This window comes from Sphaerodactylus townsendi, linkage group LG15 (genome assembly GCF_021028975.2).
Source record: "Sphaerodactylus townsendi isolate TG3544 linkage group LG15, MPM_Stown_v2.3, whole genome shotgun sequence".
NCBI classification, from domain to species: Eukaryota; Metazoa; Chordata; class Lepidosauria; order Squamata; family Sphaerodactylidae; genus Sphaerodactylus; species Sphaerodactylus townsendi.
Genome location: NC_059439.1, coordinates 27,396,849 through 27,423,025, shown reverse-complemented (window position 1 = coordinate 27,423,025; position 26,177 = coordinate 27,396,849). Strand labels below are relative to the sequence as shown.

Here is a 26,177-nt window from a genome sequence, read left to right as displayed (position 1 = left end):
GCGCGGCATCCCAGGCGCTCTTCCGAACGGCGCCTTTTGACGACCTGCACAGAGCGTGGGGTCGTGGGGACGCCTGGGTGCACGCCTGGGATGCCGCGCGCTGAGAGCAGCGCGCAGCATAGGGGGGATGGAAGGGAGTGGGGAAAGGCCCAAAGAACTGGCTTTTGTGTGGCTTTTAACTTCCTGGGTCATCTTGGTCAGCAATCCTTCATTTTGCATTTCCTTGTTTCCTTTCCTCCTCCCACTCCCTGACTTCTTGGGAAGATTCTATCTTTTCCTATTAGCTTGATCACCTTCTTCAACTCCCAGCGATTATCCTGGCAAGTGCTGTGTCATCACATGCTTGAAGGTGACGCTTTCCCTATTGCTACGTCTCCCAAAGCAGCCTCAAGCAAAGACTCACTATTATATTTTAGATCTGGTGTCTTGTGCCTCCCAAGCCCCGGGAGTACCGGAAGGTTGACTTATGTTGTCAAAAAAAAAGCAAGGCACTGGAATTCACGAAGTTCATCCAAAGTGCTGCCAGAGATAACCAGGGCAGGAAGTAAGCCTAGAGAGCTGGTCTATCCAATGGGGCTTCCTCCCAGGAAAAAGGGTTGCATTGATAGTCCCCTTGGGTTTGCGCTGATCATGTTTGAAAGGAGAGCCAATGGCATGGCTTACTCCTCTCCACTCTTAGAAAATCTGTCCGCCCTGCTTTTACTCCTTTGCATATTTACTACCCGTGTTTCCCCAAATATAAGACAGTGTCTTACATTAAATTTTGCTCCCAAAGATGTGCTATGTCTTATTTTCAGGGGATGTCTTATTTGTCTGTGTTCTGTTCGTTGGGCATACTTCCAAACAAAAACTTTGCTATGTCTTACTTTCGGGGGATGCCTTATATTTTGCACTTCAGCAAAACCTCTACTATGTCTTATTTTGGGGGGATGTCTTATATTCGGGGAAACAGGGTAGCAGGATATGATATTTCCACTGGCTCACAATTTTTTTCTTTTTACTGAATAGTAGTGCAATCCTAAACACGCCCAGAAGGAAGTCCCATTAAATTCTTGAGTAAGTGTGCTTTGGATGGCAGGCTTGGCTGCTGATTTTATTGTCTTTTTAAAAAAAGAATAGTGGTACTTAATGCACAAACTTATTGTCAAATGTTTTCGTTTGGGTTCTTTGTTGTTGTTGCCTGTAGAAAGGACTGTAGGTGTTTTATTTCTTTAGAGAGCCAGCATGGTGTAGTGGCTGAGAGCGGCGGACTCTGATCTGGAGAACCAACCAGGTTTGTTTCCCCTGCTGGGTGGCCTTGGCCAGGTTACAGCTCTCTCAGAACTCTCTCAGCCCCACCTGCCTCCCAAGGTGTCTGTTGTGGGGAGAGGAAGGGAATCGAGTTTGTAAGCCGCCTTGAATCTCCTCAAAGTAGAGAAGGGCAGGGTATAAATCCAAACGCTTCTTCTTCTTCTCTTCTTCTTCTAGTGGGGACTCAAGGGCCCCTTCCGCACATGCAGAATAATGCACTTTCAATCCACCTTCAATCCACTTTGCAGCTGTGTGGAATAGCAAAATCCACTTGCAAACAATTGTGAAAGTGGATTGAAAGTGCATTATTCTGCATGTGCAGAAGGGGCCAAAGTTTACATAGTTCTTTGGCCTTCCGCTTAATCTTCACAACAACCCTGCAAGGTAGCTTGGGCTGACAGCGTGTGACTGGCCCAGGTCACCCAGCAAGCATCGAAGGCAGAGTAAGGATTTAAACCTGGCACTTCCAAATCCGAATCCAGTCCTCTGGCTATTGCACCACACTGACTTTTTGCACTGCACCAGCAATTTTAAATAAATACCTTGCGGTTGAGACTACTAATTAAACAGGTAGCAGCAGAATAATTGCTCTTCAGAAGATGCAATCCCAGACTCAGTGACTCAAGTAGTTTCAAGTGTTCTTGGCCTGCAACCTCCTTTCAAGTGTGTTGTGTAGAGAGCGCCTCGGTTTTCCTTCTGCCTGCCTCCTTCTGCTCTTCCCACTCCAAGGGTCCACGCGTGATCCCAGTTATGGGCTGGCCACGCTCTTCTCCCTCATGACTCGTGAGGCACGCTTCGCCTTTGCAATGCTCCTGGCGACGGTTGAGCAAGAAAACTTATTCATAAGTCGTTCTGTGAAAGGGTAGTGGCATTTTTGGCTGACAGCTCACACTTGATCTATTGATTCCACGGAAAGGGTTTGCCTACGTCTACCTACCATGTGAGCTGCTAATTCAGGTTAGTCAGAGGAGACCTGTGGTAAACCCTGAAGAAGGAGAGGCTTGGGTGGCCATTTTGAAATGAGCAAATCTCAAGCACAGGGAGTCTGCAGGCTGCGCCAGGCTTGAACAAAAGTATGAAAGGGAACACTGAGGTTTCTGAGCAGAGGTGGGATCCAGCAGGTTCTCACAGGTTCCCAAGAGTAGGTTACTCATTATTTGTGTGTGCCGAGAGGGGGTTACTAATTGGTGATTTTGCCACGTGATTTTTGCCTTAGTTACGCCCCTCCTCTCAGCAGTAGCGCGCAGAACTTGAAGCAGTCTAGCAGGAGGTGCGCCTGTGTGCATTCGTTTCCCACCCAAGGACCAGCACAGCAGCTGCGTCCTTGCCACAGCCCCACCCAGGAATTCCCTGCCCAGGAATGCCCCACCCCCGGAATGCCTGGCCATGCCCGTCGTGCCCCGCCCAGCCCCATTGGCGCTACGCCACAGTTTGAATCCCACCATCATGGGAACCTGTTACTAAAATTTTTGGATCCCACCACTGCTTCTGAGTCTTTGAAAGTCTCCGTGTTGGACTCTGATGGTTCCAGAAACAGCCAGAGAGAATTAGCCTACAGGGCCTTTTCTCTTGTGGCCTCCTTGTTTTGGCACACATCCTTCAGGGTGTGGGTGGAGACCTTTGGGATTACAACAGATCTTTAGTTGGGGTTGCCAGGTTTGTCCTGGATGTCAGTGGAGGATGGGGGTGTAGGGTTGTGAGATTCAGGATGGGGCACTCCTAAAGATTTGGGGCTGGAGCCTGGGGAGGGCAGTGAGGTGCACTGCCATACAGATCATCCTCCAAAGCGGATTCTACAGCCACGGTGGCGAACCTTTGGCACTCCAGATGTTATGGACTACAATTCCCATCAGCCCCAGCCAATTGGCCATGCTGGCAGGGGCTGATTGGAATTGTAGTCCATAACATCTGGAGTGCCAAAGGTTCGCCACCACTGCTCTGTAGCATTATACCCAATGGTGGGATTCAGCCGGTTCGCACCACTTCGGCAGAACCGGTTGTTAAAATGGAGCTTGTAAACAACCGGTTGTTAAATTATTTCAATCCCACCACCGGAACCGGTTGTTAAATTATTTGAATCCTACCACACCCCACACCCTCCAGTTCCATCCCCCACAAAATCTCCCCCCAAATCTTTAGCTGTCAACCATGTCCAAGGGAGATCTGTCTGAGGAAGATCTGTCTGAGGAAGATCTGTCTAAATCTTGAAGACGTGCAAGGCCTTTTTTATTCGAAAGCTCTGCTTAGTAATCTGAGTTAGCTGATCGTCCCGTTTACCAGTAATTTGGTAACTATGGGATGAAATAGTTCTATTTCCTAGAAAACTTTAAGCGGCTTGTTTCTTTATAATTCATTTCTTTAGAATATTTTCACCCCACCTCTTCGCAGTTCTGCTTGAGATGGTTTTAATTTTTTTTTAAAAACCCCAATATTAAAACACAAGTTATTTAAATCCCACATTCATTTTTGTTGGCTGACTGGGGCATTTTGAAGCAGGTGCCTCGAGGAAACTCTCCCTAAATCCTGTCGCAATTGTTTTCTTAGTCTTATTAGGTTTTGTCGAAGGGTGGAGGGAGGGGTAGACAGCTGCATTATCTGATGCCACCTGTTGCTTCTCTAGCACAATTGAAATATCTGATGATTTGGGGAGTGGAGCCTTTCAGGAGGGAGGAATTTCAGTGGGATAGAATGCCGTAGAGTCCAAAGCAGCCCTTTGCTCTAGGTGCACCAATTTCCCTTGCCTGGAGAAGAGTTGTAATAGCAGATCTCCAGTCACCACCTGGGAAGTTGGCAGCCCAAACTGGGGTGTGCTGAACAGTAACACCTCTGAATAGCTTAGCCCCTCCTTGGATTGACCGTGGCAGTGGGGAGAAAGGCAGACACAAGTTGATACCAGGAGGAACCTCCCCCTACGGCAGTGGTGGCGAACCTTTGGCACTCCAGATGTTATGGACTACAATTTCCATCAGCCCCTGCCAGCATGGCCAATTGGCCATGATGGGAATTGGCCATGATGGGAATTGTAGTCTATAACATCTGGAGTGCCAAAGGTTCGCCACCACGGCCCTACGGTATTGCCGGTGCGAATGCCTCTGAATTTGCAAGTTTAATAACAGCTGAAGGGGGCATAATTCCTATGAGGGAGCAACCCAGATACTCCAGAAGGCTCTAGGACAGGGATCTTCAAACTATGGCCCTCCAGATGTCCGTGGACTACAATTCCCATCAGCCCCTGCCAGCATGGCCAAGTGGCAGGGCTGATGGGAATTGTAGTTCATGAACATCTGGGGGGCCATAGTTTCAAGACCCCTGCTCTAGGAGGTCAAACCCTCCCCCCTTTCAGGCCCCTTCCACACATGCAGAATAATGCACTTTCAATCCGCTTTCAAAGCACTTTGCAGCTGGATTTGACTGTGCGGAAGAGCAAAATCCGCTTGCAAACAGTTGTGAAAGCGGATTGAAAGTGCATCATTTTGCATGTGCGGAAGGGGCCACACCCCACTCCAGAAAGAGCCATTCAGAAGTCATGTTGCCTCACAACATGGAAATTCCCTGCCACATCTAACAGCCACTAACAGACTCAGCCTGAATTCGTGTAAAGCCACCTGACCTAATGACTACAAGTTCCACAATTATGTTTTGTGCGAAGAGGACGCTCCTTATGCTGTTTGCAAAGCCTCCCTCGCTATGTCATTTTATGCGCTGCGTGCCCTTTCCACACACATACCCCCAACTAGTAGAGGCTAGGATTGCCAGCTATGGCTTGGGAAAGGACCCTGCTTCCACCCTATGAAAACTACAAAGCCCAGGACAGACGGGGGTGGGGCTTAACCTGGATTTGCGCTGTGATTGCACCATTCGTTATGCCACACTTTAGCTCAGGGGTCTGCAGCCTGCAGCTCTCCAGATGTTCATGAACTACAATTCCCATCAGCCTACCATGGGAACTGTAGTTCATGAACATCTGGAGAGCCGCAGGTTGCAGACCCCTGCTTTAGCTGAATTGGAGCCCTAGAACCTGAGTTTTATTAACCTGGTTGAAGTCGTCTTTCACTCAGGTTCCGCTGGATAATATTCTGAAAGCCACGTTTAAAACCTGGTGTGGAACACTGCTTGTGGTATCAACTAGAGATGGCAGAAGTAAGGAAGATGGTAGGTCCACCTGCTCCCAGGATTCAGATAACAGACCTGTTTGATCTTTGGGTACATTTTATTTCCAATCTGTTACCCAATTTTATAGAGCAGGGGAGGCGGGTGATGTGGCTTCGTCATTTCAAAATGGCTGCCATTTCCCTTCAGCACGGCTGCTCCTTCCCTTGTTATGAATATATCAATCTGGAAGACTGCGCGGTTTCTTCACTAGTGGAGCTGTGGTCTATACCTGGCAAGGTGGTCTGTTTCCTGCATAGGTGTGTTGTCATTGAGATAGTTTTGGAGGAACCGAGTTGAGGCCCAAGGAGCCTGAACCAAGGCAATGACGTTCAACGGTGAAGTTACGCAAATCATAAATCTGGTTGCTGAAGCAAATGGAAGGGGGAAGGAAGATTGGGGAGGGGCAGGGCAGGGAAGCTTGGGAGGATGCCTTGATAAGAAAGTTCTTGTCAAATGGGAGAGAAGGAGAAGATTGCCTTGAAGTCACAGGGAGAGAAGGAGAAGATTGCCTTGAAGTCACAGGGAGAGAAGGAGAAGATTGCCTTGAAGTAACAGGGAGAGAAGGAGAAGATTGCCTTGAAGTAACAGGGAGAGAAGGAGAAGATTGCCTTGAAGCAACAGGGAGAGAAGGAGAAGATTGCCTTGAAGTAACAGGGAGAGAAGGAGAAGATTGCCTTGAAGTAACAGGTTGTGTGGAGATGTGTTTTGACAAGAGAACAGAAGGTCCAAGGTGAGTGACGCTGAAAATGAGATAGCAGGAAACAATCCAGAGCAAAGCCACAGGGGTCTGAGGTCAGTGGCTGGGTTGGGCCTCTACTCGCAAGCTAGCTTCCCATCGAAGCTGGACAAACAGATGGCGAAGGCCTGAAGTGCACAGAGTGGGTAGCGGTAGTCCATGGTGAACACGTCGGGCGCCACACGGCCAAACTGCAGCACGATATACATGGCTGTAGGGTGGGGAGAAGCAGAGGAATGAGATGAAGGGGAGCGTTTATAAAGCAAACACTGTCTCTCTGCCTACCTCCCCGATAAAGGCTTCCTCAGAAATGTGACCAGCATTTTCCTCTCATGCAAACATGTATCCCTCCTCCTGGCTGTCTGCTCCTACTTCAACCTTTCCACTTGGACCATGTACAAGTGACCAGTGAAGGTTGCTGGTTGTAATGAGGGTCCTCCCATGGCTGTGCTTCGAAACAAACCCTAGATTCGTCGAGGGTGAACGTTTGTCCAAAGCCCTCTTATCTATTGCATTGGGTCAAACAAGACCAGATGCAGATCTCAGCATCTTCCAACGGCTTTAAAACATAAATTTCTGGTGTGTTTGGCTCTGATTCAAATCAAAGCCGGCAAAGGAGCAGCAGCGGAGTAGTGGTTAAGAGCTCGTGTATCTAATCTGGAGGAACCACGTTTGATTCCCCGCTCTGCCGCCTGAGCTGTGGAGGCTTATCTGGGGAATTCAGATTAGCCTGTGCACTCCCAACACATGCCAGCTGGGTGACCCTTGGACTAGTCACAGTTCTGAGCTCTCTCAGCCCCACCCACCTCACTGGGTGTTAGTTGTGAGAGGGGAAGGATAAGGAGTTTGTAAGCCCCTTTGAGGCCGAATTCCCACTGAAAATTTAATCTAGATACAACCAAGTTTCAAAAGAATCGGCACCTTTTCATCCAGGTTCCAACATCCTCACTGCAGCGTGTTTCTAGTGAAGATGTCTAGCCCTGCCCCTTGGGGGGGGGGGGTGCCTGCTGTCAGGGGTGTAATTGTCAAGCTACCAGCACCAACATTTCAGAGTGTCTTTAGGAGACCCTCCTGATGATACCACCCAGGTTTGGTGAAGTTTGGTTCAGGGGGGCCAAAGTTAAGGACCCTCAAATGTCTCCCCCCCCCTCTCCTATTAGCTCCCATTGGAAACAATGGGGGATGAGGGCATCCCCTTTGGGAGTCCATAGCTTTGGACCCCCTGGACCAAACTTCACAAAACCTGGATGGTATCAGTAGGAGACTCCGCTGATGATTCCACCCAGGTTTGGTGAAGTTTGGTTCATGGGGGCCAAAGTTATGGACCCTCAAATGTGTAGCCCCATCTCCTATTAGCTCCCATTGGAGTGTTTTTTTTTCTCAAAAAGGTGCATATACAAGCAGGTCCAGGAAAATCCTGTGGGGCGGGGGAGGAGTGCCAGAAATGGGACTGATTTGTGTTCCATGGTTCAGTAGTGGGGAGATTGCAAGGAAACCTGGATATTTCAGGTGACTATCCCAGGATTAATCACCAGTGGGAAATTTCCCTGAGTCTTCTATCTTCAAAGGGGAAAGGTGGTTTAATTTTTTCCCCACCGTGTGGTTTCACCAATCAAAAATGCCTTCTCTGGGCTTACGAAAAGGAGGTCTTTGCCTGATTTTTGGGTCACGGCCTAAGATTTCCTTGACCAGCATAACTGCATACTTATTTGGAAGTCAGTCCTCCTGAAAGCAATTGAGCTTACTGCCGAGTAATCCTGGTTAAGACCGGTCCATCAAGGCCCCCCCAACCCCAGAAATGACCTGTCCGCCCACTCACGGTCATCCTCTGAAATGATTTGGAAGTTCTTGACAGAGGCCTGGGTGACGCGTCCGTGAAAGTTGAGGATGTACGACTGGGTCTCCTCGTTCCAGGCCGGCATCTTGTTGTGGAGTTTGATCAGGTTCTGCATGTTCCGGTTCTCGTACCGAGTCAGCAAGGTCTCGTGTTCCTGTGGGCACAGACGTATACGTCAAGCGTTTTGCTCTGGGCTGGTTTTGCCCCCAGAAGACTGCCGACGGCAGTGACCTGCTCACGTTTTTAGGGCGGATACAAATCCTCTCGTTGTCCAAGGTCATCCCAGGAATGATAATTGTCATCTTCCGCGGGCCCCTGAAGCCCAAGACGTTTGTTTCCTGTGGGAGGGAGAAGAAACGTGTTAACCTCTGCATGCCGTTCCGCCAGTATTGTTGAGTTGCTGCCAATATTTGAGCACTGATTTTCATACCACTCTGCAAAATGGCTTTCGGTGCTTGGAGGTAGGGGTGTATCTATTAAAAATAGCGCTCGGGGCAAAGAGTAGAAATTCCACCCCCAGCGCCCTCCCTCCTGCCCCTTGCCTGCCCTGTGCCCCCCAACCTCTCTCCAGAGGTTTGTGTGAGTGAGCAGTGCAGAGCTTATCTTGGAAGAGCAGCCACCGCTCCACTCGCTCTGGCTTTTCTGCCCCCATGTGACTAAATGGTCGCAGCCCGGGGACATTTGACCCCATATGTCCCCCTAGGTGGTACGTCCCTGCCTGGTGGGAGGATGTGGATAACTGTGCGTGCTTAGAGTGTCAGACTAAGATTGGAGAGATGTGTATTCAAATCCCCGCTCGGCCAAAGAGCAAACTGAGCCGGTCACATTCACATTCTCCCTGTGGGCGTTTCCCCACTTACCTTTGCTGCCCTTTGCTGCGCGCTACTCTCAGCGTGCGGCATCTCTGGCGCGTGCCCGGGCATCCCTACGACCCCGTGCTGGGGTCGTCAAAAGGCGCCGTTTCGAGGAGCGCCAGGATGCCAAGCGCTGAGGGGGCGCGAGAGCAGCAGCGTCGGGGCAGCTGCATTGTCGCCGCCCATGTAATGGGGAGTGCCCTGGGATCCCACGCTACTTGAGGAGAGTAGCGTGGGGCTTAAGATAAGTGGGGAAAGGGCCTCTCTCTCAGCCTACTCTTCTACACAGGCCTGTGCCACACCACCAGCGTGGTGTGTTAGTTAAGAGCAGGTGGATTCTAATCCGGAGAACCAGGTTTGATTCCCCGCTCCTCCACCTGAGCGGCAGAGGCTGATCTGGTGAACCGGATGTGTTTCTGCACTCCTGCATTCCTGCTGGGTGACCTTGGGCTAGTCACTGTTCTTGGGAACTCTCTCAGCCCCACCTACCCCACAAGGTGTCTGTTGTGGGGAGAGGGAGGGAAAGGAGCTCGTAAGCCATCTTGAGTCTCCTTAGAGAAAGGTGGGGTATAAATCCAAACTCTTCTTCTTCTGCATGTAAATTTCACACTGGAGCCAATAGGACAGTGGTGGCGAACCATTGGCACTCCAGATGTTATGGACTACAATTCCCATCAGCCCTTTCCAGCATGGCCAGTTGGTTTGGGTATGCAAAGCCGGCAGCGGGAAGGGGAGCAGGGAGGCAACGAGCCATTTCTTCCTGCTTAGTGTGGTCACAAACCGGTGTGTGCCCGAGAGGCAACACAGGTGTGATGCTAAGTTCTTATCCTTCATCCTTTGAGAGCATCACTGTTTGAGAGAAGCTCACATAGCAAATGCCGACCAGCTCCTGCCGCAGCCCAGCTGATTCTGGAACAAAAGGTTTCTTCTCTGGGCTCATCCCGTTGTCAAACACAGTGAACCGGGTTCCCAGCACATTTGATCTAGAAGCAAGACGGGAAAATCGTAACGCTAGCATGGTTCAAAACTCATATTACTTCACCATCCTTTATTTCGTTCTCCAAAAAAAAAAGTAAATCACTTTGGGACCCTTTAAATAAATAAATACTTATTCTGTGGAGCCGCGTGGCATAGTGGTTAAGTGCTTGCACTGCCTCTCACACGGTCAGGAGTTCGAGCCTCCTGTGCGTCAGATATCCTGGCAGCTGGCTCATGGTCAACTCAGCCATCCATCCATTCCTTGATCAGTAAATGAGTACCAAGCACACAGCTAGGGGGTAAAGAATAGCCGAGGAAAGCAATGGCAAACTACCCCCCACACAAAAAAATGGCTTGCCTATGAAATCACTGCTTGCAGTGGTCCCCCAGGGTCGGACACGACTGAAGGGGAAACTTTACCTTTTTACTTTACTTATTCCGTAGTGCAATCCGAAGTGGAATTGTCCCCTTCTAAGCTCGCAGATTTGGGGCGTTTACAAGGGCATGGGTCTGTTCAGGATTGCACTGTGAGAGTCTCACCCATTTGAGCGTTTGTTTTAATTGCTGCGGAGGACCCTAAATAGAACTGGTATGCCTAGGTCAAAATTAGATCCCCGCCCTCCCACGCCAACACTTATGTGCTGTGTAGGAAGAAACATCCAGATACCTATATGGTTGTTGTCAGAGGCGTATCTAGGGAAAATGTCGCCCAGTACAAAATCGGACTCCATATGGGCGGCCGCCCTCCCCTACCACGGCCAAATAACTTTTTTTGCACTAGGTCTTGAAGTCAGTGTATGGACCCGGGGAAGGAGGAGGGTTGTGGGGGGCGATTTTCCGCCCCCCACGTGACTAAATGGCCATAGCCCAGGGACATTTGACCCCATATGTCCTCCTCAGTGGTATGCCCCTGGTGGTTGTATGTTCTCCTTTGAAGCAAAAAACAGCTCTGGGGTGCTATTGCTCTGCACCGTTGTCATGGCCCAGTTCTGAATCAGATCCCCCGATTCCTATTTCTACCTTTAAAGACTGTTGACGGATCTCCAATTTGGCCCTGATGCTGAGTTCCCCCCACAAAAGCCAGGGTTCAAATGTAAAAAATATATATGAAAAAAGGTGTTGTTTTTTTTTAAAAAAGCCCCACTCTACATGATTGATTATAACAGCCTTTGGCCATATATAGTAAATGCTACTTGAACGTGAAACTAGAAAAAGGAACTGTCTTATGCAGCCGACGAGAAATCTGGTTTCATCAACCTCCAGAAAGAAACTTTTAAGAATCATTTTCTGCGCTGTATGAAAACGAGTTTTTAGACAGGTAGAGCTGCAGAGCTCTGTGTAACTCCCAAAGACTGCTTCAGGCATTTTAAAATTTTCATTGGCCTGATAAAGACACTGCCTCCTTTGTTCTCCCTCTGTGCCTGTGTTTTTTTCTTCCCTAGCTCGGGGGCAATAACAGAGGTTGTGAAGGAGCCATATGACTTGTGTTATGGCACTCACTCCTGACAGCTGCTTGTGAAAGAGGAATGAGGCAGAGATTTACCTGCCCGAGAAACCTAAGGGAAAACAAACACACCTGACTTTTCCGATGAAACTCTCCCCGCCCCGTGACAGATCGATGGGATCCAGAGAAATGAGGTAATTAGACGTCTTGCTTTTTTTCCTCTTCCGTCCGGACATGAGGAAACGCTGAAGAAAGATGCCCAGGTTTCGGTGAGATGGAGTTCCGGCCAGAATCTCTTCCTATCTTCCAGCTGATGCTTATCTCACTTGCCCATTTTCCCAACTCCCTCCAATGCCACCCTCAGCCGTCTTTTCCATCTGGACTAATCACAGACTAATAATTATCTGGGCCTCTTTAATCACAAAACTGGTCAAAGAAGCCCAGGAGTGGATTGCCAAACAGGGATGGAGGTTTGGAATTGGGATGGGTTGCACCACTTCATTGTGTGATTTATCTGCACAAGCTCATGCCCAACTGGATAATCAGAGAGAGATTGCTTCCCTGTTCCACGAACTGATGCTATCATTTAAACAGGACCAGATGAATGTCCTTCCAAGAAGTGTCAATTATATCGAGGTCAGAGAGTGCACCCTCTGAATTTCTGGAACGCAGGAGGGATTGTAGCTCTAGCCCAAACTAAATCCTTATGTATTTAAGAACATAAGAACATACAAAAGAGCCTGCTGGATCAGACCAGAGTCCATCTAGTCCAGCACTCTGCTACTCGCAGTGGCCCACCAGATGCCTTTGGGAGCTCACATGCAGGGTGTGAAAGCAAGGGCCTTCTGCTGCTCCCGAGCACCTGATCTGATAAGGCATTTGCAATCTCAGATCAAGGTACATGTTCCCCATAAACAAAGTGAACAAGAACCAGGAACACATTTTTATAATCTTATTGTTATACATACTGTACTGATGCTGCTAGTTTTATGAATGTTGTAAATTGTTTTAACCTGCTCTAATTTATTTTATTTTGTGTACTGTTGTCTTGGCCATTGTATGTAATATTGTGTTTGGCCTAGTGTACACCGCCCAGAGCCCTTCGGGGGTGGGCGGTTTATAAATTTGATATATAAATAAAAATAAATAAAAATAAATAAGCCCTGCCTCCCTTCTGTACTATACCCCACAGTGCCTGGGATCCAAACCGGGTTGAATGGAGTGTATCGTAAGATGTGGGAAGCGCGAAGTTCCGCTCCCTTTAACCAAACACTTTAGTTTGTTTTCTTAAAAATACCCCCCCACACACTTATACTTTAGATGTAAATGGATAATTGCTTCAAAGGTAAGGTGACCAGATGGTCACCTTTGTTATCCGGGACGGGGAGGTGGCCGCGTGCGTGCGCGGCCGCAGCAGCACACAAGCTTCTGGGGCTCGCCGTTTGCTGCCCTGTGACAGGGCGGCAAACGGCGAGCCCCAGAAGGCCATGCGCTCCTGTGGCCGGGCGCACGGGAGGCTGCCGCACTGCCTTGCGCCCCCAAGGCAGTGCAGCAGCCTCCCCACAATCGGGACAATTTGTTTGACCCGCGGGACGCGGGACAAATTGTCCAAACGCGGGACGGTCCCGCCAAAAGCGGGACGGCTGGTCAGCATATTCAAAGGCGTGAACAAATATTTTACAAACGTTTTAGGAGATTTGTGCAGAAAAGAGCCAGTATCTGGGATAGGGGAGGATACAACTTTAAACAAGTAAGTGGAAATAACTGGTCCCAACTGCAGAAAGCAGCTTTTCCAAATTAAAAAAACAACAACAGCCTTATTTCCTGTTGTCTGATACCTTTTTTCCATTTTCCATCTCAAGATGCAGGTAGTAGAAAGGGAAGATGCCCTTGTCCATTCCCTTCCGGTCCCGTGTGATGCGACACTGGATTGTGCTCCCCTGAGGACACGGTTGGAAAACAAACGCCTCTACGTCGTCCACCTTGAGGGACAGCGGGACGCTCGATTCCCCACTCGGAGTCTGCCGCGGTAAGAATAAAAGCGGGGTGGGCCAAGGTGGAACGAGGTTTGGAACCTTTGGCCCCTCCCTCACGTGCAGAATAATGCACTTTCGATCCACTTTCAATGCACTTTGCAGCTGGATTTTACGGTGCGGAATAGCAAAATCCACTTACAAACATTTGTGAAAGTGGATTGAAAGTGCATTATTCTGCATGTGCGGAAGGGGCCTTTGTCAAGAGACGTCATTCCCTGTTATATCTGATGCAGGGCCAACGTCAGGATTTTCTGAGGTGGGGCAGCTGCTGAGGTCCAGATCTTCTGGTGGGACCCACTGCCCGCCACCCAACTGATTACTTCCACAGCTGCCCACTTGGTTGTTCTGTGCCCACCTGCCACCCAAACTTCCCACACCATGCACTGCCCAGCTCAGCCAGGAAGAGCTGCGTGAGCATTCAGAGAACTGGAAAAGAAACAAATGGTTGGGAAAAGGATAGACAGGTGGGCCGTGGGGAAGAAGACAGGAAAGTGGGCAGGGAGGTGTGAGCGGGGAGTGGGGGGGGGCACAGGTGGCAGAAGAGGAAGAGAGGGAGCTCAGGGAATTCTCAGCCCAGGGCCCACCAAACCCTGAAACTGGCTCTGGACTGATGTGTCCCTTGTTGGGACAGAAGGAGAAGGAGAAGAAGAAGAGGAGGAGGAGGAGGAGAAGGAGGAGGAGAAGAAGAAGGAGAAGGGGAAGGAGAAGGAGAAGAAGAAGAGGAGGAGGAGGAGGAGGAGGAGGAGTAGTAGTTTGGATTTATATCCCACCTTTCTCTCCATTAAGTAGACTCAAGGTGGCTTTCAAGCTCCTTTTCCCTTCCTCTTCCCACAACAGACACCTTGGGAGGTAGGTGGGGCTGAGAGAGTTTGGAAGAACTGTGACTAGCCCAAGGTCACCCAGCAGGAATGTAGGAGTGCGGAAACACATCTGGTTCACCAGATAAGCCTCTGCCACTCAGGTGGAGGAGTGGGGAATCAAACCCGGTTCTCCAGATTAGAATCCACCTGCTCTGAACCACAACACCACGCTGGATGTCCAGCCCAACTGAGCACATAGGTGACTGAACAAAGAGGGAAGTGAAGCAAACAGTCCACCTGAGGCACAGGGGAGGGAATCCATGCTAGAGACAGAGACTGGGAGAAGCTGGGAGTAGCAGCTTGGCTTGCAATCCCAAAAGACCCCCCCCCCCCCGAGACCTGCCTGCAGCCACCCATCCCCGTGCGATTTTAAGCCTCTTACATTAGACACTCCGATCTCCTCGTGGGTAAACATGACCCTGCTCAGATTCTCCTCCTTGAAATCTTCATCTTCCACTTCATCGTCATCGTCGTCATCCCCACTCACGCTCCTCATCCCATTGGTAAGAGACCCTGGGGAAAAGGTGGGCAGGTGACGAAAAGGTGGGCTGGCAGGACAAAGCATCCACACCTCCTTCCGCCCACCAGCTTGCACATCTTCAGGCACCAACCCAAGAGTCCTGGCTCCTCCTTCTCCATGAGTCTGTGGCCAACCTATGGGGCTCCAGATGTTCATGGACTACAATTCCCATCAGCCCCTGCCAGCATGGCCAATTGTTGTAGAACCCTCTGCCTGGGTCCAGTGCCAACTGGCCATGCTGGCAGGGGCTGATGGGAATTGCAGTCCATGAACACCTGGAGCGCCATAGGTTGGCCACCCCTGTGCTAGCCTATCAAGCCCAGACTTTTAGACATTCTGCTTTATTCTTATACCAAAGAGGAATTTAATAACTAATTTTAACAAAATCTTATGATCGAATTAAAATAGACACACAGTAACAGCCAGATCAGTTTTTCCCACGGCCACCAGGCTCCAGGACTTGGAGAGGGGTGTGTGTGGACACAGGGTGGTAAAACATGCCAACCCAGCCTTGCCAAAAAAGAAGACCCAGTCACCTCAGATGTTGACATGTTTTTTTCTCCACAATTATTTCGGCATGGGTTTTTTCTCCACAATTGTATCGGCATGGGTTTTTTTGGGCATGGTTTTTTTCTCTAGAATTATTTTGTCATGGGTTTTTTCTCCACAATTATTTCGGCATGATTTTTTTCTCCACATTTTTTTCGGCATGGTTTTTTTCGGCATGGTTTTTTTCTCTACAATTATTTCGGCATGGTTATTTTCGGCATGGTTTTTTTCTCTAGAATTATTTCAGCATGGTTTTTTTTCTCTAGAATTATTTCGGCATGGTTTTTTTGGCATGGGTTTTTTCTCTAGAATTATTTCGGCATGGTTTTTTTCTCCACAATTATTTCGGCATGGTTATTTTCGGCATGGTTTTTTTCTTTAGAATTATTTCGGCATGGTTTTTTTCTCCACAATTATTTCGGCATGGTTATTTTCGGCATGGTTTTTTTCTCTAGAATTATTTCGGCATGGGTTTTTTCTCCACAATTATTTCGGCATGGGTTTTTTCGGCATGGTTTTTTCCTCTAGAATTATTTCGGAATGGTTTTTTTCTCCACAATTATTTCGGCATGGTTTTTTTCTCCACGATTATTTTGGCATGGGTTTTTTCTCCACGATTATTTTGGCATGGGTTTTTTCTCCACAATGATTTCGGCATGGGTTTTTTCTCCACAATGATTTCGGCATGGGTTTTTTCTCTAGAATTATTTCGGCATGGTTTTTTTCTCCACAATTATTTTGGCATGGGTTTTTTGGCATGGGTTTTTTCTCTAGAATTATTTCGGCATGGTTTTTTTCTCCACAATTATTTCGGCATGGTTATTTTCGGCATGGTTTTTTTCTTTAGAATTATTTCGGCATGGTTTTTTTCTCCACAATTATTTCGGCATGGTTATTTTCGGCATGGTTTTTTTCTCTAGAATTATTTCGGCATGGGTTTTTTCGGCATGGTTTTTCCCTCTAGAATTATTTCGGAATGGTTTTTTTCTCCACAATTATTTCGGCATGGGTTTTTTCTCCACGATTATTTTGGCATGGGTTTTTTCTCCACGATTATTTTGGCATGGGTTTTTTCTCCACAATGATTTCGGCATGGGTTTTTTCTCCACAATTATTTCGGCATGGTTTTTTTCTCCACAATGATTTCGGCATGGGTTTTTTCTCCACAATTATTTCGGCATGGGTTTTTTCTCCACAATTATTTCATCATGGTTTTTTCGGCATGGGTATTTTCTCTAGAATTATTTCGGCATGGTTTTTCTCTCTTTTATTTATTGTGTGTTTGGGTGAGAAATTACAACTGCGGAAGCTTGGTTTACAAAATAACACTCCAAAAAAAACCAGAGCCAGTTCATGGCACAAGTGATCCCAAGGGGGAGGGAGAGAAATGACATTTTTGTCCTAGTGGCTCTTTGGTTTGTTTGGCCTGTCCTTATTGGGCAATGTGCCTTCTTTCTTCCCACTCTCTCATCAGAACAGCCCGCCTCCGGTGTTTCACCACTTCCCTGTCCTCGGCCATATTCCCAGAATGCACTGAACCAAACGCAGCCAGATGGGAGAACGGTTTGGCCAATGGCTCTTGCTAACTGGGAGACTATTTACCTCTGTGGACAAGCATCCTGTCCCGGGGCTTCTTAATGGGAGAGGGTGGTACAGCCAGTTCCCTGGATGACTCTTCCTCACTTTCAGAGTTGCTTCGGAATGAACAGGGGTTAACCAGTTCACTATGAGCATCCTCGGAGTCAGCAGACTCTGGGCCTTCGTTCTGAGGGCTATCCTTTGAATCTAAACGGGATAAGATACAGGATACAGCACAGCAGCAATGGGGCTTCCACACTGCGGGGTACCCCACAGTTTTCTTGCCCTAATCCCCCCTCCCCTCACCCCTGCAACAACAGACTCGACCACTGCCCAGAGCTCCTGGGATTTTTTCAAGTATTTTTTTAAATTGGCAGTTCTCTATGAATATGCTATTATAAAATGTGTAAAGGGGCTCTGTGAATTTCCAGCTTTTCATTCATTCTCTAGCGCCTTCTCTTACCAGTGAATCCCCAGGAGATGAATGAATACACACACGGTACTATAGGGGAAGAAAAACCCTGCTTCCCCAACAGCATTCAACCAATGGAATTGCCCCTTGTCTTAACACCACGTTTCTGTTAGCATTTGTTTACTCCAGCGACGTGTCTGCATGACAGAGCCCGGAAAGGATCAAGACACCCACAAGTGTTTGTTTATTTCCAAAACTTGCGATTTCATCAGCCTGTGTACTGATGCTTCCCAAACAATTCAAGAATGTGAGAAGCACAGACTGTACCCTGTGGCCTCTGTCCTCCATTCCTTCCTCAACCTCATTTGCATGCTCAGGCTTAACTTGTTCCAGCCAGTTCCGATTAACAGCTTGTCCACCCACTTCTACCCATTCCTAATATGCAGGTCTCACCAAAGGTCACGGTGCCTTAAACAAATGCAATAATGGGGGGTGGGGGTTGGTGAGGCTCTGCATATGTGTAAAGGCCCGACAATCTTACCTTCCACATCCATAATGACAGATGGTACCTCCTGTATTGAGGATAAGAATTCTTTCTTGGATCTGGAAGTCTGTCCACTGGAGCGACCTGCAGATGGTAAAAAAATGTGTGATTGTCCATGAGAGGGCAACGGATGCCTGGCAGCTCAGGGTTAAAGCTCCGCCCCCTTCCGCACATGCAGAATAATGCACTTTTAATCCACTTTGCAGCTGGATTTGGCTGTGCGGAATAGCAAAACCCACTTGCAAACCCTTGTGAAAGGGCATTATTCTGTATGTGCGAAAGTGCCCTCTGAGTTGCAAAGAATACATATACCTATATCTGAATTTTAAGAAGCCAAATTCTGTACCTTGCTGCAAACGAGGCCAACTGATTACACTTGCTTATTTTGCATGATTTCTGCCTGTGAGAAGGATACAGGGACCTCTTCGGTTCCTGCAATGCTGTGAGACATTGCCCAAACATTTTATAAGAACATAAGAACTAGCCTGCTGGATCAGACCAGAGTCCATCTAGTCCAGCACTCTGCTACTCGCAGTGGCCCACCAGGTGCCTTTGGGAGCTCACGTGCAGGATGTGAAAGCAAGGGCCTCCTGCTGCTCCTGCTCCTGAGCACCTGGTCTGCTAAGGCATTTGCAATCTGAGATCAAGGAGGATCAAGATTGGTAGCCATAGATCGACTTCTCCTCCATAAATCTGTCAAAGCCCTTTTTGAAGCTATCCAGGTTAGTGGCCATCACCACCTCCTGTGGCAGCATATTCCAAACACCAATCACACGTTAACGTGAAGAAATGTTTCCTTTTATTAGTCCTAATTCTTCCCCCTGGTTCTAGTATTGTGAGAAAGAGAGAAAAATTTCTCTCTGTCAACATTTTCTACCCCATGCATAATTTCATAGACTTCAATCATATCCCCCCTCAGATGTCTCCTCTCCAAACTAAAGAGTCCCAAACGCTGCAGCCTCTCCTCATAAGGAAGGTGCTCCAATCCTTCAGGTAATTTTAAAGCTCAGTTCTACACAGGGACTAGAAACCTGGTTTGTTTTTTTCACCAGAAGTGTTTGTAGAACCCCAGAATGCACATGGCTTTTTCTCTAAAAGGTCATACAGTATTCACTGTCACTCATCCACTGAGCCAGTTTGATCATAAGGGCGAACTAGGGTCCAAACAACATGGGACTGAGGTGTGGTACTACAGATGAGAAACCGACCAGTGGGGATCCCTCTCAGCACCTTCGCTGCCAACCAGATTGGGCCCCCTAGTGGTTGTTTCTTTAAGGGCCAAATTATACCGTTGGAGTTGCAAACCAAAAACTCAAGCATCCCAGTTAGTTATGGGAAAAACACACTAGCTTGGCAATTTACCACCAATTCTCCTCTCCTGAGGCAGATTCAGTGGTGGGATCCAAAAATTTTAGTAACAGGTTCTCATGGTGGTGGGATTCAAACTGTGGCGTAGCACCAATGGGGCTGGGCGGGGCACGACGGGGGCGGGGCTGTGGCCAGGCATTCTGGGGGCGGGGCATTCCTGGGCGGGGCTGTGGCAAGGATGCTGTCGCTACGCCAGTCCTTGAGCGGGAAACGAATGTATGCAGGCGCAGGTTGCCACGCACGCCGGTGCGCCTCCTGCCAGATTGCTTCAAGTTCTGCGCGCTACTGCTGAGAGGAGGGGCATAACTAAGGCAAAAATCACGTGGCAAAATCACCCATTAGTAACCCCCTCTCGGCACACATAAATAATTAGTAGCCTACTCTCGGGAACCTGTGAGAACCTGCTGGATCCCATCTCTGGGCAGATTCCCCTTACAGCCAGAGGTGGGATTCCAACCAGTTCTCACCACTTCTCTAGAAATGGTTACTAATTTTTTCTGAGTGCCGAGAAGGGGTTACTAAAGCAACCTCCCTGCCCAATAGGGACTGGAGGTGCGTGTGTGTGGTGGTGCCACTGTTTGAATCCCACCACCATCGGAACCTGTTATTAAAATTTTTGGATCCCACCACTGCTTACGGCCTTTCTTGGGGTCACCCTTCCCTCAGAGATAGCATTTCACGGAGATCAACAGCCCATAACGGGAGGCGGAACCATTTCATTCCTCACGTAGGAAATTTGTCTGGATCCAACCCATAGTTCCCCACCCAGAGCTAATAAAATGCTTTCCCCCCCCCCCTTTCAAAACAGCTATAATTGTCCCCCAGTTCAGACTAGGCCTCTTGCACCAGAAATGGGAGCCTGTATTCTCCTCACACAGCTAAAACACTTTTGGGGTATACTATCAGGAAAATATTGCTGGGGGTGGGTGGGTTACCTGCCCACACCCTCAGCCTCAATCTGAATTAATCCCTCTGCCAGAAGCTACTTTTAAGCCTTTAAAAAGCCATTGAGAATAGCTGTTAAAAGGCTCCCTTGCTATCCTCTTTGGTTCTTATTGCAAAATAGTGGTGAATAGATACTTTGCTGACCTGCTTTACAGAAAGGACATTTCTGGAGAGTTGTATCTAACTTTGGTCACCTCTGTACCCAAAGGAAAAATCCATCCATCCACACAAAAGAAAATATCTGGCTGACTAGTCACCTGGCGGTAGCCTGGAATACTGGTTGCCTAGCAACAGAGCCCTTTCCAGCTCACCTTTTCTCTGCTTGGCCTGCCAGCCCTTCTTGGGTTCTAGCTCCTTCTTGCTGATTGGCTGGGTTTCTTCCAAGATGGCCTCTTCGAGCTCCACTTCATCCAAAAAATCTGCTCAAGCAGGGCACAAAAGAAAGGCAAGTCCTGAGCAGCAGAGACAGTGCTAGAATCAAGACCAGGGGACCATTTTCCAAGAAAGAAATGTGGGCTTAATCCACATCCTCCTCTGACTCGAAAACCTGGCTCCTGGGGTGAACTTGAGGCAGGATTACTCAGGGATGAGGAGAGTGTATTCTTTCCATGCTCAGAGACCCTCTGTTATTCGTTCACTTCGGTTTTTGTTATGGCACTCTGTTAGCGTTACCAACTATGGATTGGAAAAGTTGAATTCCAGTGGGGGACTTGCGGCTGTTTTATGGTGATCATGGGGCAGATGCAACATTTAGTTTGTCCCTAGTAATGAACTCCAAAAATAACTATTGGAGTCTGGGATAAGGTTGCTCAGCAGGGTATTATGTCATAGAATCCACCTTCCAAAGTAGTCATTTTTTCTAGGGAAACTGATCTATTCTCTGCCATCTGGGGATTGATAATACATTTTTATATTATTTATTGTATTGTTTTATATGCTTTTATGTGTAAGCCGCCCTGAGTCCTATGGGAGATTGGCAGGGTATAAATAAATAAGGAAACAAACAAACGAATAAATAAACAAATAAGTGTAATTCCAGATCTCCAGGATGGCAACTCTGCGTGCCATTTAGAAAGAGAATAGAACACGCTTATAAAATTAATTATAAATTCTCTGCATAGGTGATTCATCTTAAAATAACCAGTGGTTTAATGGTTAGAATCTGAGTAGATTATACACAGGACATGAACCCAGCCCGTTTTCATTACAGAGAACAGAAACTTGAAGTCCACTGGATTAGATCACCGAGGGGAAGAGTCTGAATGAAGCTGTAGGGGGTTGGTGGTTGGGGGGGGGGAGGTTCCCAGCTTAGGACTTGGTTACCTGTGCTTTCACCTTGACCGTTGTGTATCTTATCCACTCGCAAAGAGCTGTCCCACGGGTGGGTGCTGAAGTGGGCCTCTGGGACAGATTCCACAAGGAAAGGGCCGTTTATGCCTTTGGAAAGAGAGAGAGAAAGATATTCTCTAAGGCAGTGATGGCGAACCTTTTCGAGACCGAGTGCCCATACTGCAACCCCAAACCCACTTATTGATCGCAAAGTGCCAACACAGCAATTTAACCTGAATACTGAGGTTTTAGTTTAGAAAAAAATGGTTGGCTCTGAGGCGTGCGTTACTTGGGAGTAAGCTTGGTGGCAGTTGTTGGCTTTGCTTTGAAGCAACCGTGCAACTCTTCGAACGGGTGAATCACGACCCCAGGAGGGTTTACTCAGAATCAAGCAACCGAGCTTACTCCCAGGTAAAGGATCGCGTTTTAGTTCTTTGCGTGAAAATCAGTGGAGTTTAACAGCGCTTAACAGGGTTACCTACACTGCTTCCCCAAAACTAGGTCTTAGGTTTAATGCTAATAATCGAGCCCAGTGGTCCAGGCCAGCCTAGATGTGTGTGTGTGTGTGTGTGTGTGTGTGTGTGTGTGTGTGTGTGTGTGTGTGTGTGTGTGTGTGTGTGTGTGTGTGTGTGTGTGTGTGTGTGTGTGTGAGCGATCCCCCCCCTTGATGAACTGTGTGCATGCCCACAGAGAGGGCTCTGAGTGCCACCTCTGGCACCCGTGCCATAGGTTCGCCATCACTGCTCTAAGCCCTGCCCATGAAAGGAGAATTTACAATAACTAGATTACCTTACACTTAAATGGATTTTTTTTAAAAAAAGAATGCACTGGTTGCAATTCTGTGTCCTCCTTGTCAATATTCTCTAAGGCCTGCCCATGGAAGGAGAAGCGATCCCTGCAGAGCGGACTAGACGGTGCGGCATCTGGGACCCAGAGAATAGCCAGCCAGCTTACCATTATAAAGGCTGTGTTCGCTGCAAGACTCCATAAGTGGGACACGTTCTTCCGGCTTGCGCCCCTTGTGGCGCCCTTTCACTTTGGAGTCCATGTTGGCCTGCACCATAAGAGGTTCCTGGCGCTTACGGCGCTGCTTCTTTTCAATGATGTGGCGCTAAAGGGGATGTGGAGAGAAGGTCAGGGAAGAGGAGGCAGGTGAAGTAACATAAGAACATAAGAACATAAGAACAAGCCAGCTGGATCAGACCAGAGTCCATCTAGTCCAGCACTCTGCTACTCGCAGTGGCCCACCAGGTGTCTTTGGGAGCTCATGTGCAGGATGTGAAAGCGTGGCCGCTTCTCGCGGCTGTTGCTCCCAATCACCCTGGTCTGTTAAGGCATTTGCAATCTGAGATCAAGGAGGATCAAGATTGGTAGCCATAGATCGACTTCTCCTCCATAAATCTGTCCAAGCCCCTTTTAAAGCTATCCAGGTTAGTGGCCATCACCACATCCTGTGGCAGCATATTCCAAACACCAATCACACATTGCGTGAAGAAGTGTTTCCTTTTATTAGTCCTAATTCTTCCCCCCAGCATTTTCAATGGATGCCCCCTGGTTCTAGTATTGTGAGAAAGAGAGAAAAATTTCTCTCTGTCAACATTTTCTACCCCATGCATAATTTTATAGACTTCAATCATATCCCCCCTCAGACGTCTCCTCTCCAAACTAAAGAGCCCCAACCGCTGCAGCCTCTCCTCATAAGGAAGGTGCTCCAATCCTTCAATCATCTTCATTGCCCTTCATATGGTGTTTATATCTCCCTTACACACTATAAATCGGACTTCGCGTACTGAATAACAATTAACAAAAAACACCTGCTGCTTTAGAACACAGACACACAAACTACGATACTGATTTACTAAGTGAATTGAAAAGTGAGTATGAATGCACTACTATCTAAAAGAATTATGAACATACATCAATACAAAAATTACAAACCGCTAACAAATACACATGCATGTGTGTGTGTGTCTGTGTTCTTAAGCAGCAGACCAGAGGTGGGATCCAGCAGGTTCTCACAGGTTCCCGAGAGTAGGTTACTAATTATTTGTGTGTGCCGAGAGGGGGTTACTAATGGGTGATTTTGCCACGTGATTTTTGCCTTAGTTACTCCCCTCCTCTCAGCAGTAGCGCGCAGAACTTGAAGCAGTCTAGCAGGAGGTGCACCGGCGTGCGTGGCAGCCTGCGCCTGCGTGCATTTGTTTCCCGCCCAAGGACTGCGCGCAGCGGCTGCGTCCTTGCCACAGCCCTGGCCAGGAATGCCCGGCCACGCCCCTGTTGTGCCCCGCCCAGCCCCATTGGCGCCACGCCACAGTTTGAATCCCACCACTGTGGGAACCTGTTACTAAAATTTTTGGATCTCACCACTGAGCGGACTGGTGGTTTTTTTTGTTAAATGTTTATATCTCCCGCCCTCTGTCAGACCTTGGGATGGGGCTGTCTCTGGGCCAGAACCACAGGACTATTTGTAAAAGTCTAAGAGGGTCTTGTGTTTCTCAAAGAGGAACACTTTCCTATGCATCCCCAACTGCTTTTGAAACTCACTTTCAGAATCAGGTATGTTGTGATGGAGGGGGCGGGGGAGGGGACACAACAACTATGAACATCCCCCATTCAAAAGAAAAAAAGTCAGCGACCTCACGGGCCGTGGCCGAGCCTTAAGCATTCCTTAAAGTTCTCTTGCTCTGGACAGTGTCACCTTAAATCTGTCATACCACTGATTTTTCTTCATGCCAGCAAGTCTATCAGAGACGCACAATGTCCAGAACTCCTGCGAGGCCTGCTTAGGAGGGTGAGCGAAGGAGCTGAGACAGCAGACCCGTCCCTCAGAGTTGCCCTCTCCCAAATATACAGCACGGAAAGCCCCTCCCTCCCACGATACCTGGAATTCCAGTTTCTGCTGCCGGGAGGATGCCACTTCATCGCTGATGTGTCTAGAATAAAAAGAGAAGTCAACATCAGGGGGTAAGCTGGGGGGAGACCAGAGGCGGCGATATATATTCCAACACATTCTGAGATGCAGCATCGGCCTGCCAAGTCGGGGGCAACTGCAATTGCAGGAGGCTGGCTCCCGGGGATTGCTTCTTCCTGGGATTCTGGATGCCATGGCACCCAAGGGGCTTTGTGACCTCACAAAAAGCCCAAGAAGCAGTCATGGGTGGGGTGGGAAGGCCCCGGACAAACCCCAGACCCAGAGTGTCAAACATGTGGCTTGGGGCTGGATCCAGACCCTTCAGAGGCTTATCAGGTCCAAGGCAGAGGGAACCAAACTCATTTGTTATGAGGTCCAGATATGACATAAATGTGACTCAGGCTGGGCCCTGGTGTGTTTGGAGGTGGAGAAGGGTGACCGCCTTGGCTGACCCCAGAATGGGGCTGAGGGTGCCTCGGCCAGCTCAATTGGCAGGATAACAAACGGTGTTGCAAAACCAGACCCGGGACCTAGGAAAGGCTGGTGCGAATTTTCACACTCAAGGCTTCCTTGAGTGGCTGGCAGACATGCTGTCGTCCAGTGCATTCCTTACAGCCGTAATGCTGCCAAGAGAACCTTGACATGCATTTGAAGGATGAGAGCCATATATTGTTTTGTCAAAACATCCCCCTGTGTCTGGAATAAACAACCTGGTGTCACATGGTGCCAGGTTGACGCCTGGCCTGACCTCGGCTTCATTAAAATATTAAATCTCCACCCAGGGGAGGTACTAAGAGGCATCTTTGGGGCGGGGGGGGGGGTCTCTTTTACCTCACTGATGGTGTTGTGGTGATGCTGACTTTATGACTCTGCATCCTACTATAAAATCTGAAGACCTTTTGTGTTCTTGGCTTCTGCCTCCTGAAACTGGGGCTCCAGCCAAATAAATATTGTCTTTGCCTCTTAAGTCTGGACAGCAGTTAAAATGAAGAACATAAGAACATAAGAACTAGCCTGCTGGATCAGACCAGAGTCCATCTAGTCCAGCACTCTGCTACTCGCAGAGGCCCGCCAGGTGTCTTTGGGAGCTCATGTGCAGGATGTGAAAGCAAGGGCCTTCTGCGGCTGCTGCTGTCCCTGACCCTGAGCACCTGGTCTGCTAAGGCATTTGCAATCTCAGATCAAGGAAGATCAAGACTGGTAGCCATAGATTGACTTCTCCTCCATAAATCTGTCCAAGCCCTTTTTAAAGCTATCCAGGTTAGTGGCCATCACCACCTCCTGTGGCAGCATATTCCAGGAGACCTGGAGTCTCCACCTGCAGATTGGCACCCCCAGCCATACCTGATTGGGTCTTCATTTAGAAGAAGAATAAGAATCTGGAGTTACACCCCACCTTTCTCTCCTGTAAGGAGACTCACAGTGGCTTACAAACTCCTTTCCCTTCCTCTCCCCACAACAGACACCTTGTGAGGCAGATGGAGCTGGGAGAGTTCTGAAGAACTGTGACTAGCCCAAGGTCACCCAGCAGGATTGTAGGAGTGCGGAAACACATCTGGTTCACCAGATAAGCCTCTGCCACTCAGGTGCCTTTCTCATAAGAACAAAGTTGTAAGAATCACTCCCTGCTCCCTGCTACAAACTATGCTTGTTCCTTCTGGGGGCAAGCTGCAATTGCTAAACTGATTTTTCAGTGGGTAAAGTCTTCAGCATGGACGTGTCTTCTGACGGAAGCCTCGCAAGGGGGTTATTCAGTGCAAATGACCTCAAGGGGTGGATTAAAAGCATGAAGGCAACCACTAGGAGCGGCATTTCTTGTTCTTCCAAGATGGAC

The 26,177-nt window shown here is 48.4% G+C and overlaps 1 protein-coding gene across 1 annotated transcript; it reads right to left on the bottom strand.

The window, feature by feature from the left end:
- Positions 1 to 5,477: 5,477 nt before the first annotated feature.
- On the bottom strand, positions 5,478 to 25,218 carry LOC125444282 (tubby protein homolog). The gene is made up of 14 exons (XM_048516709.1): positions 25,175 to 25,218; positions 24,314 to 24,365; positions 22,387 to 22,543; positions 21,427 to 21,540; positions 20,415 to 20,522; positions 17,788 to 17,874; positions 16,859 to 17,041; positions 14,570 to 14,700; positions 13,130 to 13,312; positions 11,424 to 11,536; positions 9,738 to 9,852; positions 8,255 to 8,353; positions 7,998 to 8,169; positions 5,478 to 6,389 (listed from the first exon to the last, which is right to left on the bottom strand). Exons 1-14 carry the CDS (start codon positions 25,216 to 25,218, stop codon positions 6,256 to 6,258), a joined length of 1,692 nt encoding a protein of 563 aa, XP_048372666.1. The 3' UTR covers positions 5,478 to 6,255.
- Between the last annotated feature and the right edge of the window lie 959 nt (positions 25,219 to 26,177).